The sequence below is a fragment of the Cebidichthys violaceus genome, unplaced genomic scaffold (genome assembly GCF_023349555.1).
Source record: "Cebidichthys violaceus isolate CVI_PGR_0920_01 unplaced genomic scaffold, fCebVio1.0.p SCAF_7, whole genome shotgun sequence".
NCBI classification, from domain to species: domain Eukaryota; kingdom Metazoa; phylum Chordata; class Actinopteri; order Perciformes; family Stichaeidae; genus Cebidichthys; species Cebidichthys violaceus.
In genome coordinates, this window is record NW_027176927.1 from 324,446 (window position 1) to 343,882 (window position 19,437).

Here is a 19,437-nt window from a genome sequence, read left to right on the forward strand (position 1 = left end):
TTTTATCTAATAGGTTTTTATCATCCAAAGTGCCTTTCAGTAGTTAAACATTTTGGGAATCCGTTTAATCGCTTTCTGATGAGGACCATAAGATGGTTACCAATTTCATGTCTGTACGGTAAAGATGATGCTATAGCTAGGAGATTAGCTTAGCTTAGCTTAAAAGGATGAAAACAGTACTTGGCTAGCTGTTTCGCCCTGTTTTCATTCATTGCTGCTAAGCTAACCGTCTCTTGTATGTAGCTTCATATTTACCGCACAGATGTGGGAGCGGTATCGATGTTAATGAGCACATTTCAATTCAAAATGACAAAGTCCCTACTCCTAAACTTTGAGTGTCGAGTCCTAAACCAGTCATAATGCACTTTTCACCAAAAAATAATGCTATTTGCAACTCCATCTGTAATTTGCAACTCGTTTGATTTTGTACGACAATGAAATTATCTTTGGTACCATTTTTCCCAACTGCAGCTCAGTGAAGTAACGTTTGTTCTTCATGGTTCTCTCCTGCAAGTTGATTGGATGCCGTCCGATCGGTTCCAACTAATTGGATCTGGGGAATTAAGTGTTGACTTGCTTGGAATGAACAGTGTCAACAAGAGCTGATTCAGTGAATGGAGGAAAATTAATTGATTCACGGCGCGCTTCTTGGATCACAAATTGTATAATTTTGGGGCTCGGGGGGAAGGTTTCAAGTATTTTCAAGTCAAAAGCCCCAAAAGTCACAAGTAATTGGTCAAAAGTTGAGCATTTTATATTTTGTCAAGTCCGATTTAAATCATCACATTTCTGACTCGAGTCCAAATTGGGTCGAGTCCACGCCGCTGGTGTTCATATGGTCACAGTGTTCAAGCACAAACACAAATAGCTTTGCCAAATGTGAGGTTACGACATTCTATTTTGAGAATATCTTTCGAAAGCCACATCTCTCTCTCTCTCTCTCTCTCTCTCTCTCTCTCTGTGTTTAATAACAGCAGGGAGTCAAACATCCCAGCGGTCCGATGATCCGCCGCACCTGAACAAACACGCTGCCGAGCGCTGAAGGTGTGCAGAGCAGCACCGCGACCTGTCCCGAACACCTTTCCAATCACTGAAACTGAGGTGGACTTCCTCAAGCGTTTGGGGAAACCCCCGAGGCGCTCCCAGAGCAAACTACCGCTCCCGAGCAACGCTCCACACCTCCGTTACTTAACAGGGTTATTGCTGGGTTCTAAGCAGGTGTGAGTGAATAAATGTCACGGGGGAATGTTTTTGGACGCGTCACGCACACAGTGTTAAATGGTGTATTTTGGATTGATTTTAAATGGAAGCAACAGGGTCGGACTTTAATTCAAACTTTATTTTCCCTCTCAACACAACTGACAGACGGTCTGCAGACAAGGCATGAGTCTGACAGGAGAGAGGTAAGAAGAATTGAAAAGAGAAGAGAAGTCTGACTGCATCTACGACAGTCGAGCACTAAAATTCTGAAGTTTCTTCCGCTGCGCACCGTGGGGGATTCGGAGATGAACTGTCCTGCTAAGAGACATATTGAGAGGATAATCCAGCCTTTGTTTAATTCCAGCAGCCTGAGTCTCTTTTTGCTTTTTTTCCTTCCTCACTGGAATCATGCTTGGCAGGGTCCAGGACTAAGGGCGAGCTAAGATTGATGCTTCTTGTCATTGATAGGAAGTAGGAACCGCTAGGCTTCACTGCAAGCCCATGTCCTCATCTCTGGACTCGGCGGGACGCTGCATAGTTTGGCAGGGCCTATTCAGGAGGGAAGCCCCGTTAATGGTGAGAACCAATGCCACAGAGCCCGCGTTCCCAGCAAGAGCGGAGAAAACGCTGAGGACGGCACTTCCATCTGGCCTCCAGCGAGCCCTCAACTCACCCTTTCTCAGGAACAGCAAGCATGAGCGCACGCTAATCAGGTGACGGACAGTTTGGACGCATTACACGAGACTCTGCTCAAAAACTACAGCAGTTAAGTCTCTCATCCAAATCCCTAAAACATTATGTTGATGTTTACCTCTGTGGCAGTCTGTGTGGAACAAAAAAGGTGGAAGTAGTGCAACTTTGTTTGAGCAACGTTAAACCGTTCAAAGGAGGAGGTCAAAGTGCAAAGTTAAGGTTTGCGTCCAACAAAATGCAACCGACGAACTGGAAATTGTTGGCATACTGGGTTTAGCGTCTTGCTCAAGGACACTTCAGCTTGCAGACAGTGGGTGCTCAGGCTTGAACCGCCAACCTTCTAGTCTTGAATCGGTCACTTCAGGGTACAACAAACCTACTGCAGCTTAGCTTGACGTATTAGCCATCTAACCATCTAGCTATCTGGCAAATGTGGAGAAATAGTTGAGTCAGTCCACATCGTCGCTGAGCCTGAACTCGCTAAATATGACGAAATGAATACACGATGGTGAATACAAATAGTTCCAATGGCATCTAAGAGTGAAAACGGTAGAAAATTGGAAAATGTTCCTCAGCCCCCAAAAGTTTAAAATCGTTCCTATTGCGAGCGGCTGAAGTATAAGCATTGTAATACGATGCTTTATAGATATATCCCTTTTGATATCGTCATGTATTATTGTTTACATGGTCTCCTGCAACACCAAACCCCGCGCCACCAAAATCAGCCTCATTGTTCTGGCATTCACCGCCGGCTGCGAGTAGAGGTCTGGCAGCATGTTGATGTAATTCCCCGATTTTCAGCTCCCACCGCTGAATTATATATCGTGACACGTAATCAAGGCCTATAAGTCATCATCAGTCACGTCTAACGCGACCGAGTTAGACTCTAACGGAGTCTGTTTACGTCCACCTCAGCCACGTCAGGAGCGGTGCTTATACAACCGGAGTGGGATAAACGCAAGGAGGCAAAGTCCCGTGGAGCTCCGTGGACGCAGCTGTAGCGAGTGCCGATAACGATCAATCTGTTCCTCGATGATGCTGCCATAAAAAGAAAGTATGAAAAATAATCAGAGAAGGACGAGGAGGGGGGGGCGGAATCCACTCTCTTCAACAAAAACCTTTACGAGAATGCTTTCACGTTCACATCAATCAGCTGCCAGATCGTCACCCTCGGCGTCAAAAACTCCTGGCACCGCCCGGCGGCGTCCTTCATGTGCCGCCCTCCCGAGCGGTGGGCCGACCCGTCAATCGCCGGGGTAACGGCCCGTGAACAGGCCCCTCCAGCGTTTTTGGATCGGAGGGCTCTCGGATGGGGTTGCCAACTCAAACACGGAGGGCCGGACTCGGTGGGACGGTCGGCCGACTCCCCCTCTGCCGCTGCCATACTTCATGCTGTCCACGCGGCTCAGTCACACACACTAAACTAAACACACTAACCGTGGTCAGGCCCACTTACAGCTCCCACAAACAGGGCGTAAAAACTGCGTTTAAAAAGTGAAGGGGGACGTAAAAATGGCTTTTCTATCGTATTTTAAGATGAACAACATTCTATTTTAATTGATTGTATTCGCAATTATGTTAATTCTAGCTGAAATCCAAAGCACTAGATATAAAGCTGCTTGATTCTTTCTCCCTCTGTTGCAAAAACAAAGAAGTAATCCAGATAGATTTGATGTTTTATGCAATAAGAACTCAAGAGTTTATGGAAAATGTAAAAATGCCTGTATAAAAACTAATCAAAACAAAGAAATAAAGTGAAATATAACACCGATTGTAATATGCTTTTCCCTTTTAAGTATGCATTTACTGAAAATGAAAAACACTCGTTAAAAGAGCAGTTATGTAGCTTTTTGTATTTAACAACGGAGCTGTTTGTGTTGCGGGGGAACATTTTCTGTTCCGCAAAGGAGACATATTGTCCATTCCAAAATGATATTATGACACAGTAAATACATAGTAAGAAAAACATATAAAACGCGTATTTCACTTCATTTCTTTGCTTGATTCGTTTTCGTGTCGCGCTGCCACCTTTTAGGCGTCTAAGCGGTCGATTTTGGTCTTTTGTCTTTAGTCAATCAGTGACTTATTTTATGCATTTTTATGCATTTTCAAGTGGTGCTTTTGTGTGATTGTGTTGAAGCTTTACAGATCTGTGAATTAAATCAACTAATTGATTAGTCCAGTACAAGAATTGTTTTGTTCGAGGACAGCCCTGTCATGTAGGCCTTGTAAATCTTCCACAGCAAGCGAGCGTCTTTCTAACTGTCTCTTTCTGACTAATCGAGAAAACCCCCCAAAAAAATAAGCACTCCAGCAGAGGAGCAATTCCAGGAACCTTTTTTTCCCGCACCCCCTAATGACCGCTCATATTCATCCTTCATGTTCACACTTCATCCCTCCAAACAGTGGACGTTTGTCCTCAGCGGGGGGGGGAGAGATCTCCTCCCCGTCCGTCGGCTGTTGACGGAGGGAAGCCTCTCCGTGCAGCGAGGGGAGCACACGAGGGCAGCAGTCAGACTGGACTGAGGCCTCTGCTGAGCTCAGAGACCCTCTCGCCCGTCGTGACACGCTCTTCTTTTCCTCACTTTGTTTAAAAGCTGCTCACACGGGCCCTGTGGACGTGATCCCTTTGTGATGTCTCGGTTCAGTCAGACCGGTCGCTCTCTCTCTCTCTCTCTCTCTCTCTCTCTCTCTCTCTCTCTCTCTTTCATCGCACAGAGCAGCAGACAGAGAGCGAGAGCCGGTGACCTCTAGATCACTGTGGATGTTATCTCTGCCTCCCATGAGGCCTTTCACTTGGTCTCCTCTGCTGCCGTGAGCCAGACCCCCACATCCTGACCAAACCGCGCCGACACAACCGGCAAACCAAGCAGGGGGGCTCCTGGATTCTTTTGTCGGCCCCCCCCCTGCAACCTGCACCGGGCCAGGAACCCGGCGTCAACGTGAAGATTTATGGAGCCCCGGACAGGTTAACACCCCCCCCCCCCCCCCCCCCCCCCCCCGTTCCACCCTGCCACACCGCCCAGAGGAGCTCCTCTTTAAACAATAACATCCACATCGTCTGCGTCCTCTCGGGGACGGAGGACAGCGGAGGAGTGCTGAGCACATCTGTTTGTCTTAACAACTGCTGCTGTCTGCAAGGCCAAAAAGGAGCGGGAGGGGTGTGTGGACACAGCAGATACAGAGGATGTCGTAAGGTGCATATCCTCCCGTCCATACGTGCCTTCATAGATGGCCTGAAACAACACATTTCACCAGCGCCACAATTCACTCTAACCTCATCGAAATATTCACTTTTCACTCGCTTTTGTGGCCGCCACCTTCCTGATGTTCATTTGCTGTATTTTAAAGTGAACGTTCCCGTCAAAATCAGACATTCAGGATCACAGGCAACACGGGGAAACAATCAGGATATGAAGGCAAAACAGGCGTCACAGGAAATAATTAAGTGGCAAGAAAGAATCGGCTGGACAAAAGACGTAGAAACTAATGTACAGACTGGAGGCACAGGAGGGCGGAGGTTTAGTGGCTTCCGGCTGTTTTCTAACACCACCCGACAAATGCAAACAACATGCCGCTGGAAGGCATTTATAGAATGTGGAATGACAACGACAAAGTTAAAGTGTCTGCTTTGTACGGCAGCGGCAGAACGCACTTATCACGGGACAAGAGAGAGTTGACAGACAAGACAACGGCGGAGGATTCGGGGTTCACGGCGAAAAAAGCCCAAAAGTGCTTATTCGGCATTTAATTCCAATAGGAGACCTGATGGAGTCAACAAGGCAGTCGGTGACACGCAGCCAACCGACGTAACAGATCCCAGTAAGCACTGTACGGGCAGTGAGCGTCATCTGTTCTTGTAAGATGTTCGGAGTTTAATCTGTAGCACTGCTGACGTCATGAGTCTATTCACCGACGGGAACATTTTGTCACCGTGGCATTCCTAAAATGTAATTAAACAACTGACAACTCTTGGCTGTAGCGCTTGGCAATGCTACGCTTCGAGGAATCTTAAAAGGGGGATGAGAGATGTGAAATGCTGATTTTTGAGTTTCCGGTCGGTCGGTTTTGTAAACGCGCGTCGTAGCAGCGGTCACATCGATTCGTCGCTGAAGCTCTAAACGAAAGATTTTTTCGTGTTGCCTCTCATGACCGTCATCTTTCTGCACTAATGGGCAGTGTGCAAAATACCCTTGATTGACACTTCAGACCCCCCCCCCCCCCGAAAGCCTCAATAGCAAAATTACTACAATTATCTGTCGCTTGCGATTGGTCGGATCAAGGAGGTAACGATAACATCGCACAGTAACTTTCAATGCTCCGATGTTTCAGAGCTAAAAGCGTAACACAGAGCCGCCGGTGTGCGGTGAGACGACTGCAGCGTAACTCCATTACCTCACATATAATCAGAGCACGGACAGCTGACTGGCTGATTAATGGCCTCAGCCTCGGCTGCCGTGCCTGGATATAGATGCCGCCCCGAGAGCAGAGCTGCTATTAGTGGCGCTCGCGATACGAGGTTAGAATAAACAGAATCAACAGGACTGTCAACATCACGGCCGCATCCGAACCCGAGTCCCCCCTCCCCCGGCGAGGACGGCAGCAGACAAAATGTGGGCGAAATTGGAATTTGTCTTCTATTCTTGTCCGTCACCGAGTTATTAAACCAATGTGTTTACAAAAGGTGGTTAAATGTGTAGCAAGGGTCATATTGTTTCAGCGGTTAGGGGAGATATACTTTCTAGCAATCTGTCAGCAACTGAACACTTCCAGCTTCTTTTTTTTCCAAAAACAAAAACGGATAATTATTAAACAAGGGCTCGCTAAAGCTGCAGCGCATCGATTCTGGGACATGCACCAAAGAGTTTAAACAAATGTGGATATCTAGAGTTTAGATAAACAACCACTTCATTGGAGTGTGTGTGTGTGTGTGTGTGTGTGTGTGTGTGTGTGTGTGTGTGTGTGTGCACAAAGGTCATTCAAATGTTTGAGGAGCCAGATTTGCCTCAACTTGAACCACGACTCGTGTTTGTCTGCGGACCTAATGCGAGACAAAGGCCACGAAGCGGGATCCAGTCACAAGCCTTTCATCTACGCAAGGAGGATCATGCGCTCGGTCGCGTGTGTGTGAGTGATTGAGTGAGTGAGTGAGTGAGTGTCTGTCCACGACTAATCCATGGATCCATTAAGGACCTCTCGTGGTTCCGGTGACTCACACTTTCTCTAAACACCTTTTATTGCCCTTACTCACTACTCTTAACCGCCGGCCGGTAGGTGCCGCTGGTGATGACTCAGCTGAGCTTCTACTCACAGTGAGGAAAGACAGCTAGCAGGAAACAGCTAGCGGAGCTACTGCTACACGCACACACACACACACACACACACACACACATCGCTGTCGCTGCTGAGTACGTCGCTGTCAAAAACGTGACGTCTAATACGACGACTTCGAGCCGATCGTCTTTAAGTTTGAATGAAGTGTGTTTTACGACACCTTACAGCTCATACGTGTCTAGACGGGCAGTTTACCAATTGCGGGTCGTATTCATTCGATCACACAATACAGCAGTCGTCTTTGCAGACACACCTGGCAGAGATCTGGGCTCTCCTGAGTGCACCTTCCTAGTCGCTATAACATACCTGTCAATGCAGAATCCTAAATGTCATCCGAATGGCTGCGGACGGAGGCGGCTCATTTCTCTTTTAATCTGTTGTTATCTCCAAGATCACAGCGTCTGGCAAGAGCGATGCCAAGTGGGAATGTCTCCTCGGGAAAGATGGCACCAGCACAGGCTGAAGGCCTTTCAAAGCACTTTCCATTTAATTATCTTTGAGCTGTCCTTTCATGTGGAAGTCATGAGGGAAACTACCAAAAAAGAAAAAAGGGCCATAAAACCGAAAATGATATTCTACACTGGGGCTAATAAGGGCTCGTATTTCCCAGCAGAGGATGTAATTTTTGCCTCATTTTACAGTTTTCTATTGTAATCTGTCCCTTATTACGCAATATTGAGATTTATAGCTCATATGTTCTGACACAATAGGATTATAGATGCAGTGTTCCTGCTGTTCTGAGGCAAGAAACGGCAAAAATCATTCCAAGACATGAGCGTAATAAAAAAAGACTCCAAAAGCAGCGTTACATGACAATTTGACACTCGTTAAACTGCTGAAAAACACTTTCAACCCGCATCCTGCAGCTGTCTCATTCCTCAGTGCTTCGTTATAGGAAACATCCATCCCACACGCTCGGAAGATTTTTGTTGAACCTTGCTGCAGTTGACCCGAGATGACCTCGGCTGACCAGAGTGACGAGTGAGGGCCGTGCCGGGCCCGTCCTGCGGTCGAGGGAGAGCCGCTCCACTTTGGTAACAAGGCGGAAAAGACTTAAGACCCTGAGTGAGCGCTGCGGGCGCTCGGCACCAGGGAATTATCTGCGACCCCACAATGTTCCATAATAACAACGCTAGTGGAAGAGGAAATGAAAGTGGAACTTTTAAAAATGATTCTGCAGTTCAAAAATAAAAGAATTCTGACAAAATAAACTGTGACTGTGAGCGTCACTCCTCTGCATCGTCAGACAATGAGGGCAACGACGGGAACACACACACACTTCCTTCAGACACACATTACAGCGGTGACCCTATAAACATGGTCACACACACACACACACACACACACACACACACACACACATTAGCCTGGTGCGGAGCTTCGTTTACATGATCGTTCAGGATCCAACACTGAAATAATCGGATCCTCCCCAGATTCTTTCACGAAACGAAGGAAATTAAATGACACACTTTATATGTGTTTAATAATGTTTGAGGTCCTAATTAGTCAAATTTTGAAGGTTGAAAAAGTGAAGCGCACCGCCCAATCACACTTTATCATCTTTTTTTTTTTTGCAATTTGCTGCGTCTTTTCTTTCAAAGTTATTGTTTCCAGGCAACCACCGAAATGGGTTGACACAAACCAGCTACTGTACGCCACCTAACAGTTAATAGTAAAGTTTAAATTAATGAAAATAACTGAACCGAAATCTCACGTCCACCACTGATTGGCCTCCAGGCCTCCAGTTTTCTGTTCATATCATGGTGACTACAGTTGGTGAAGTCGCGTGGCTCCAGGTCACCAACAGAAAAACCTGTACATGTGTACTCGGATCCAGGTCCGGGTCCCTGATGTGAAAAGATCCTCATTTAAAATTTGCTTCAAAAGTGCTACATTTTTGGAAATGAGAATGAGTTTATTACCGGTATCTTTAAAAATGTTTGACTGGAGCTCTAAACAAGTTGACTTCCAGCTTACTTTACATTCAGACAGACTTTGGATTTAATTATTTTGGGTGAAGGGTGCTCAGCTACGTGTATTGATTTTTCATGCCAATGCACCACTACCACAGTGATGTCCTTGGTCTTTGTCTTGTACATACAGTAATATATAAAGCCCCATTAAACCTTCCTGAGAAAACAGCAGATTCAGCAGTTAAAAAGATACAAATAAAAGCTAAAGCCCACAGATCACAGTGTAAGAGTGAACCACCAGTGCGTGTTAAAAAGGCAAACTCTGCTGATGTTCTCAGTCACCTCGAAATCATGTCGGCCGGTTCTTCGGCGAGACGGTTTCCAAACACAGCTTCTGTTAAGCCACATTCTGGACTTTCAGCCAAAACCAATGCGGACGAGGCGGCGGGCGGCTTGATGTGCCGCCGACACAAATAAACATCGGCGCAGGCCACAAATAAATACCTCTCTTCCGGTGTGGCAGCCGAGCATCTGGCACGAGCATCGGCCCAGCAAAAATACAGGAAGAGTCAGCTCTAAAAGAGACGTCAAGCTACTGCCGTAGGAATACTGTATCCGGTGCATGTTTTTTTTTATTTCTGCTTCAACGGCGATGCTGCAGGACGTCGCCGCTTTCGCCGCCTTGACTGTATCCAGCGCGTTGCTGTGGGAGCTCCGGGTTGAGACCACCACGGCCCTCTGGAGACTCCGGCCTCTCACATCTGCAGAGCTCTCAAACCAGCTGCATGTAACTCAAAAATAATTGCTTCCTCCACAACGTGCAGGACAGCATGATGTGTGTGTGCTATCTAGCGGTGCTCCTCCCTGCAGGGATGGCAACTAAATCAACATTTTGCAACCATTTATCTTCAGCTGGCTTTTGTAGTTTGTTTTTTTTTTTGTTTGTTTGAGTGACACATAATAAAAAGGAAGCGGACGCCATCAGCGTTGTAATTTAAATGTGTTAAAAAAAAAGCACAGAAGCCGTCTTCGAAACATGGGATGAAATGCTCAGTTGGCCATATTGTGAAGGAAATAAGAGTATTTGTATGATCAGTGGAGGAGATGATAATGCTGCAGACTAACATTGAAATACTTTTCCACCGGGAAAAGTGGTCACCGTTCAAATCCATAGTAAACACCATGAATCCGACCTGACCACGGCCACAGTGCTCCGAGAAGGAGCAAGCTTCAAAGCTGTCATATCGAACTTTATGAAGTTGGACAGAGAGGTGAATGTTTCTTACTCTGGGATGAGTTTAAAATTAAAAAAAACGAATGTACCCAATACCCGTTTCTGTAAAATATGCGGCGCAACGAGCTCTTGCCAACAAAAGTACGACCACAATTCTCATGAACTACACTTTTATAGTGCCATAAATATTATTTACGTCAGTATTTAACACGCTTGACTACATATCATTATTTGTACAACTTGATTTGTTTGGATTGACACTCAATAGGACCTATGTTTACATCCCACGTTGTGCTGGGACACATTCAGTCTCCTAAAAGAAGACATTTGAAGCGGCGGAAGTTTCTGTAGATTTAAGATTTGAAGCGATAACGAAGCGCTCGTTTCCCTCCCGGGTCGTGTGCAGCCGGCGGCGTTTATTTATGTTAACGGTTTCGTGGCGCTATTTTTGCCTGCGATCAGTTTTTGTGTAATGCGAATGCCAGCTTATTCCGTACGTTGAAATGCGTTTGAACGGTTCGGCGGTGGCGTTGACTGGGTCCACCGACACAAGAACTAAAGGTGTCGTGTATTTCCTGGAGGGAGTGACAACACGTATCATCTGAACGTCCCTTCTTTTGTGGGTTGTGTGTACATCAGCGTGAGTGTCTTGTGCCGGTACCGTGAGCTAAGCGGTGCACCCAGTAGTAGCAGAAGTCCACGCCCACGAAGGTGAGCCACCAGGTCCAGGCGGAGTCCCACGGCAGTTCCAGCAGACGGTACCGGTTCCACACGAACATGTAAGCGGTCAGCTCGCAGCTCCTCATGAACAGCCTGAGGGAGGAGACGGACAGGCCACAGCGTGCACGTGTCACGCAACATGCGGTTCATGTCGCAGTTGCGCTGTTCACTTTGCTTGTGCGTGTTTTTTTTTTTTTTTAAATACTGTCCCGGTGCTCTTGCTTCCGTTTCGGCACGGGCAACATGTTTAATATTTAATATTTCTTAAAACTAATGAAATATGTGTTGGGTTAAGGCACCTCAGCAGAAACTATAGCACAACCATCCTATCACTTCGTACAGCACAACAGTGAAACACTCACAGTGGGATTCTGGAGATCATTCCACAAGATACGGAGGTGAGTCCGTCACTGATGCTGACCAGTGGGGATCCTGTCTTCAGCACGCCCACCACCAGCTCCAGCACCATCAGCCCTATAAAGAAAGGAGTGGCCTGCGCACACACACACACACACACACACACACAGAGAGAGAGAGAGAATCATGATTCAGCACTGTTGCAAACTGTGAAAACAAATCAGTTTCAAGCCCACTGTTGCTTTTAGTGGGTTGTGTTGAGCTTGAATATTTGTCTTGGCAGCCTGCAGCACTTTCATGTCTTGTGATCCATGATGTTTGTTTCACTTGTACCGATCTGAAGCAACCGGTCTGAAGCCGCGACGCTTTGGCAGGTCGGAGATCACAAACGTTTGTCCGAGCGGAGCTGCGCCGGAGGGAGAAATGATCTCATCGGTTGCTTTAGACACCGGCGCTGACAAACCACACCGTGAACCTGGATTGTCGTGATGTCGGCAATCCAGATAACCTGTGGTGATAATAACCAGGGCTGCGTAGTAATTATTGTTCTTCACTTTGTTGCTATTAGTACCTTAAATTAAAAGGTTCTCCATATGACATTCAGGACATTAATATAGCAAACAAACCGCTGTGATAGTGGAGTTATGTCTACCTGAGCATGAAGTCATTCTCCCTCTGTTGGAATCTGAGCTTCTCCTTGCTTTGTTGACATAGCCGCACTGTTAGCGTGCAACGCCGTTAGCTCTGTCAGCACCGCTGTTTGCACTTTTAGCGACGTTAGCTGCTAGCCGCCGGCTCAGCAAGTCGCCAAGCTGAGTGCGGTGGAACCTTTAAGTGTTATTAATAAGTTGCTCTTTATCAAAAATAATCGTGATAGTATTTTTCCTGTATTGCCAACTTATGGCTGGCCAATGTGCATTCAACGTTTTTCATTATAAGTTAGCAACTCTTTATGCACAAGATGCCACATGCTTTACTTTTTTTCCTTAGTTTTTTTTTTTTTTTTTTGGTGGCAAAAACAAAAATTAAAAAGGTGTTGAATTTCCAAAAGTTGTTAAAAGGATGGATTACATTTAGTAACCAGTTGTGACAAAACAAATGGTGCGCACTAAGCAAACAGTCAATGACAGGCCTCTGTTTCTAGCTGTGCTGGAAACATGTAATAACCTCTTAATGGGTCCGTCAAACATGGAACAAATTAGCGAGGGACGGGGTTAGCAAACAGGTCACGAGTGCGACTTCAGCGGCGTGTCAGACCTGCTGGTTAGCTTTAGCTTGAAGGCGCTCATTGACCAAGTGACTCCGGTTCTAACTGGGACACATGGCCCCCGCCGAGAGCGAGGAATGAGGGACGTGACGGGACCGCTGAGGAGCACATCTGCAGGTGGGGAGGGAGGAAGTGTGTGTGTGTGTGTGAATGGAAGTGAGAGGGAGTGTGCATGCATGTGTGTGCATAATCCACATGTGAATGCCTCCACTTTAACATGCAGGTGTGTGATGTGAGTGTGTGTGTGTGTGTGTGTGTGTGTGTGTGTGCGCACAAGCAGAGGCGAGAGCACCACCGGGGACCTGCGATCACACGCAACGCTCCCAACATCTGGCAGCAGACTGCAGAGCTGCAGCCAACAAATGGGCTCGCGGCGCAGGCAGACCTCCTCCAGACCTCCTCCAGACCCGCTGAGACTTGAGAGAGATTATCATTGTGGACGCCGGTCAAAAAAAAACCTTTGCCTCCTTTTTTTTTTTTTTTTCCACCTCTCCTGTCTAGCAGATAGTTTTACCTCTGCAGCCCGGCGTTCTCGACAGCTCCGGGCAAAATTATTCAGCAGGGCAAGTTGATTCTCATGCTGTGCGAGAAAAGAAGGCGAGAGGAAAAAAAAGGCTCGTCTTTGTTTTCAACACTGTCTCCATTGTTTTTTTGTTTTTTCTCTTCGCTGTATTTCATGTAATTTGTCCTCCATCTGTGTTTGTCCTCTGTCTCAGAGTGATATCGCTGAATAGTATACTACGAAAAAACAGAAAATTAGCATTTTCGTTTCCCTTATCTCAAAGTAATTGTGTTCTTTTGAATATATATTTTTGGTTAGATGCCTGAAATAAAGGTCTGGGTTTAACACGAGCTGAAGACATTTTTACATTTTGTTCCATGACATAAAGTACATCAGTAAATACCCCTCAAGCTGTTCCGTGTCTTAAAAAAGGTCAAGTGGCTAAACGAGACGACTAAACGTCCTCACTAGAACATGAGACCTCCTTTAGCTTCGAACGCTTCAAAAAAAAATCAGAAAAACTGGTTTTAAATCCTGAAGATGATCTTGCTGAACACAACGTGTAAGCATCATGAACATTTGTTCCCCACAGGCTTTTTGTCGTGGGAACCAGCGAGGCGCTAACTTCCTGGTTGGCCTACAACATTACGTCATCCCCGCAGCGCTCTAGTTTACCCTCAGCCGTTGTGTTTTGGATCTTGCGTGCACTGAGAACGTCTCTGGGTTTTGTATCTTTCTACAAATAAACTAAAAATCACACTGAGGAAAGCCTATTTTATACTGCAGCATTCTTGCGTCCTGTGCGGACCGTTTGTTGTGGCGTCTAATAATTGTATTTTATTTTCTTGCATGGAACGAGACATTTGCGGACCAGATGTCTGCACCCCCCCCCCCCCCCCCAAACAGCCTTTTTTTATAAGGTCACGGATGACTGACAAGCAGGCCGACGATACGCTTTCATCGCCGCTGTCTTGACGACAATGTTGTGTTTGCGTTCAAAATCACCGAGACCTGGCAGCAACCCACGGAGCAATCACTCCAAACAACTCTAAAATTAGAAGATTGTGATTTTTGTATTGTTTCTAATTAACGTGGCCTGTTGGGATCAGAGAGCAGAATAATTAATGACACAAAAACAAACTGTAAACAGTGCTGAGTCACACACACACACACACACACACACACACACACACACACACACACTTTTACCACCATCGAGCCCTGCAGCAATAACAAATTTGTTTAATCACGTTTGGTAGTGGGTTATAGGGACTCCTGCTGCGGGGGTAATTGTTCGCCTTCCCCTGATGTGCCTCATAAAGCCTCGCAGAAAACACGTGCCGTCAAACCTGCACCAGACGCTCGCCACAGTAAACGGCAGCGGAGACACTGTAAACTGACAGCAAGAAGCAGACGAAACCCCAAAGCGGATCGTTAAAGTGTGCATCAAGTAGACGTGGGAAATGATTCAGTAGTAGTTACATCTGAAGTCTGACTATTACATGACTTAGTCAAAGTTCCCAGATCACAGGAACATATGCTTTTAACTGGTTTTTGTATTGTTTGATATGGACAAATCTTCTTTTTGTGTCATTAAATATCACAATAACGATTAATATCACGATACAGCAGGTTTTCTGCTAATTCGATATAAAATAAACACGTCTATTTTAAATAACCACATGGTAAAGCCTATCAGCGGTTAATCAATATTGTTAATAATCTGTAGTTAAGATCAGATAATCCCCACAGTGGAGACATTTGGAAATATTACAGCAGCAAAGTGCAACAACAACAACAACAACAAGGGGCATCAGTGAAAAATATAAGTTCAATAAATAAGTCATCAAACCGTTCTATCAAAAAAACGTTTGGGGGATTTGCATCATCGAATGGTTTCCATTTTTAAAGCATGACACCGACAATTCTTCACAAACGGTACGTTGCTGTTGACGCTACGGTCGCAGCAATCAGTTGCACTATCAATTAATCTAGCAATTATTTTCTCAATGAAATCGATGAATTCTTTTGTCTCTAAAGGCACTGACAAAAAAAGCCTGCTATAATTTCAGATTATGATTTCAGAGATGAATACAAATAATGTATTGAAGTAGTGGTAATAATATTAAACTTTAAAAAATACAGTAAAAGTCCTCCATCCAAAACCTCACTGAAGTAAAAGTGTTAAATGCACTTAAAGTATGAAAAGTTAAAGTACTCCATGTCAATGTTTTACTATTGTATATTATGTTTCTGGATTAGTATTAATGTGCACGTTGCATAGTAACTCCTTTATATCCTGTTGGCTGGTTTACTCTACAGTAACGCATCATATTCTAGGAGATCATCATGATCATCTCTAAAAAGAAATACTTTATGTACCGAGACATACAGGAACACTTCATCCTTCAGTGTGAGGGACATACATTTATAAATACGAGGACAGGAAGGACGTGAAAAAAAGTGTAATCTGAAAAGTAACTAAAGCTGTGAAGTAAAAAGTACACTAAGGTATAAAGCTGCTTACAATTTAAGTACTCAAGTACCTGAAATGTGTACTCTAGTACAGTAGCTACTTCAGTAAATGTACTTTACATTCCTCTGGTGCAAATGGGACAAACAAAAGCAACACATGTTCACATTTTATCAGCTTGAATGTCTTTTAATTATGCTCGAAAAGTTACTACAACGATCAATTATCAAAACGATTACTATCGATTAATTAAAATCTCTGCAGCTCGAGTTGATCCTCGTAAACATGTTTTCATGAGGTCTATTAAAAGCAGCACTTTTATATGTTTCTGTGGGTTTTATTAGTTTTAGGATACTGCGTCCTCCACCCTTGCTGGGTTGACAGCAAAGGTCCCCCGAGGTGCCTCACGCAGCGAACCCGCCACGCGCTGCTGTTAGTGAGCGAGAAGTGTACCCACCTGCTGCACATACTGAGGGACATCTTCCAACTTCTGATAGGATGATTCGTTCGGCGTCAGCATGAAAAACAATGACCGGAATCCCACCGACGAAAAGTCGGTCTCCACAGCTTCAGCCATTGGCGCGCGCACACTCACACACACACACACACACACACACACTCGGCACCGTGCGCACCGCTGCTTCAGGTGAGTCCCTGTTACCTGTGCAGGTATTTAATAACTCTCTCTGAAGTGGGGGGGGGGGGGCGTTCCTTACAGAGTCTCCTCTACGCGCACTTGTTGTTCTCTCCCGCTGCAGGTTAAGTAGGTCAGTGAGCTCGCGGGCTTGGGCTGGACGGCGCTGCCAAAAAACGTCTCGCGCACAGGAAGCCAGTGCCAGTGCCGGTTTGACGCAGAAGGTGAACAGTCACTTCGTGGCCCGTTTACCCGAGAGTCCTGCTTCGTTTATATGACAGGAGGCGAGGTCATCTTCAGTCAGGCTGTGCGCTTCAACTGGTGACCCGTTCCGTGTGACTTTTATCTCGCGAGAGCTTGCAGCGTTTTGTGGTTTCTCTGGGTGGTGTTGGGACGTGTGATACCAAACTTCTTTTTTAATATGATATCATCTAATACGAGTGTGTGGTATTTCAAAGCAAAGATCATTTTCAGTACTATGTGTAAAAAAAAAAGAAGGTGTTTTTATAGAAATACTATGATTAAATAATAACTTCCAGGGTGGCTCTGTAATAGGTCAAGGCATTGTTTATGACATGTTTGTGAATCATATAACTTAAATGCTTGTTATGTCCGTACATTCGGGTAAAAAAACAAGAGCAAGTCACAAGTCGACCAGCAAAAGACTTGTTTTTTTCACGTCCTTTAATAATGAATGATGGCTTTAATTGTGTTTTTTAGCCGTGCGGCAAATTGATAATCTACTGTAGCTATGAATGACGCACAGCTATGACATTGTTGAATTAAAAATCATGAGCACCACAAGTCACTAGATTCTTCCAGCTACGTTGTCCGAGGTCACGTACGGAGCGCCTTAACACCGTGACATAGACTCAAAACACGAGTGTTGAGAACACAAGCGTCACATGTAGGCATCCTCATAATAGCCTTTAATTAATTTTAAGCACAGGCTCATCTTTTTATTATCTACGCCAACCATTTAAGTTAGTTGCTACGCGCAAACCACGAGCACGAACGTCACCAGTTAACGCGGTGATTCGTTAACGGTCGTGATCTCGACTCCGCTATAGTTGGAATATATATCTCGATTCTGACAACCGAACGCGCCAACCAACCGGGCATTTTGATGAAGAAACACAACGGTTGTGACGGTTAACTTCATGTTCATGAACAAAAATGATATATCTTAGTGTTGGGTTTTGACTGAACAGGTTTTTCCCTCGGTCCATGGACGGAGGGTGTTGTACGGATTGTAAAGGCAAGTTTGTATGCATACCTGCTTTTCAAAATAAACTTCACAGGAAACAACAGAGTTAGGTTTAGGAAAATATCGTGAACTACTTAGTTAGGTTTAGGAAAGGCTCATGGTTCGGGTTTACATAACTAGGGAAGTTATCGTTACTTATGACGATTGACTCAACGATGACTTCTCCTTCCACACAGGGAGAGAAAGACCCGCCTTTGTTTGACCCCTCCCGCCCAGCCAGCGTAGGTTTCTGCGGTTTTATACCTCCTGGTTAATGATTACGTCGATTACATACAATTTGCTTTCGTGGGATATCAGTAAATTACAGTGCATTCATTTTTTTATAGGAATAGCTACGATCGCTGTATGAGAACAGCCCGCCTTGAGATGGTGCCTCTGCACTCACACAACACACACACACACACACACAACGTCATATTGTTTGTCAAAGGTCAAAGGTCAAAGGGACCAGGGTGAAACTGACCATAAAGGAAGTCTCGTCAGCCATCGCAAAGTAGATTAAGCCAAATTAGATACCGTAAAGATATGAAGCCGGCGCTACGCAGCCTGATACCTGCTCTCTGCTTCGGAGAGGATTCAAGGACAGATTAAAGGTGTGATAGTTCAGAACGGTTCTACCCGTTTGTGTACATTCATGCTTAATGATAACCATACATAATCCGCAGGAATGCTCACCTGACGTTTTCTTTTGACACATTTCAACTTGTGTGCTGTTCACTGTCAAATCTCTGGTAAGAGAAAACGCCGACATTGACGACTTTGATAATCACGGAGATCCTAAAGATAGAGAGTGTTATTGAACTTACATGACTCTCTGACACTGGCCTGTAGGTCATGAGTCAAAGCAAGACAGCTGACTCATACTGAAGGTTTTGGGGCTAAATTTGCATACTTTGATGTTGTTGTTTTTATTAAACAAGCAGTGAGTTATATTGGGGAAAGCTTCTCGTCTGTTAGATTGTTGAAGCTCAGCAGTAGAAGTGATTTTTCTCAGCTTTTTGCGAGTGCTTGACAGTACATTTCAGAGAAGAAAGGATCACTGTCTTCCCTGTGGTTTGCTTTGAGGGGTGGGAAGAAGAAATAAATAAAAAAAAACCTCACATGCCGCATGAGGTGCCTCCTCCTCCTCCTCCTCAAAAAAAAAAAAAAAATTAGAATGCACAATCACAATGTGGTGAAAGACGAGATCGAGGCAAGAAATTATTTTCAACTGGATTCTGTAACAGAACCCGATCCTTTGCGGGTTCTCTCTCTCTCTCCCCGAGTCTTGGCAGGAGTCCCGACCCATGCCCCGAGGCTAAGGTGAACTTAGCATGCAACCCCCCCCCCCCCCCCCCCCCGTCACCGGCTCTACACTCTCTGCAATGTTTAATTCATTTCAGCTTCACTTCATGCAAACACACACACATGGACGGATGGCTGCACAGATGGGAGGGTAAAAAAAAAGAAAAGAAAGTTATTGAATCATGTTGCATTCCATTTACCATTGGTTAAAGTTTATTCGATCTGCAACTGTCCCCGAAAGGATTTAATAAAATGCTAATTTCAGATTTCGTTTTACAGAAATGTCATCTCCAGGCAGAAAAGTGTCGACCAAACAACTGTCAGTGTTTATTACTGCGAGAGCTGAAATAGTGGGTATAAAACTATCGTTAAGGTAAGACAATACAGAGAATTATTTACAGATCATTTATATTAGCGAGGCAAATTTGATTTCCTGGCACTTGATTTGATCAGTAACTCAATGACATCGTAATTTACATTCTGTACAGTAGAGTCTGAGACGGTGTGCTCAACAGAGCAAATCAAGGCCCGCTCCTCCCAAAAGGCACACGACGTGGAA

The 19,437-nt window shown here is 45.2% G+C and overlaps 1 protein-coding gene across 1 annotated transcript in view; it reads right to left on the reverse strand.

Annotated features, from left to right (window-relative positions):
• The window catches only part of agmo (alkylglycerol monooxygenase), a 44,043-nt gene extending 27,414 nt beyond the window's left edge, over positions 1-16,629 (reverse strand). Inside the window, exons 1-3 of the mRNA XM_068736033.1 lie at positions 16,151-16,629; positions 11,457-11,587; positions 11,036-11,187 (exon numbers count right to left, since the gene is read on the reverse strand). Of these exons, the coding sequence (XP_068592134.1) occupies positions 11,036-11,187; positions 11,457-11,587; positions 16,151-16,270 (403 nt within the window). The 5' untranslated portion in view covers positions 16,271-16,629. The remainder of the gene's footprint in view (positions 1-11,035; positions 11,188-11,456; positions 11,588-16,150) is intronic.
• Positions 16,630-19,437: the final 2,808 nt, after the last annotated feature.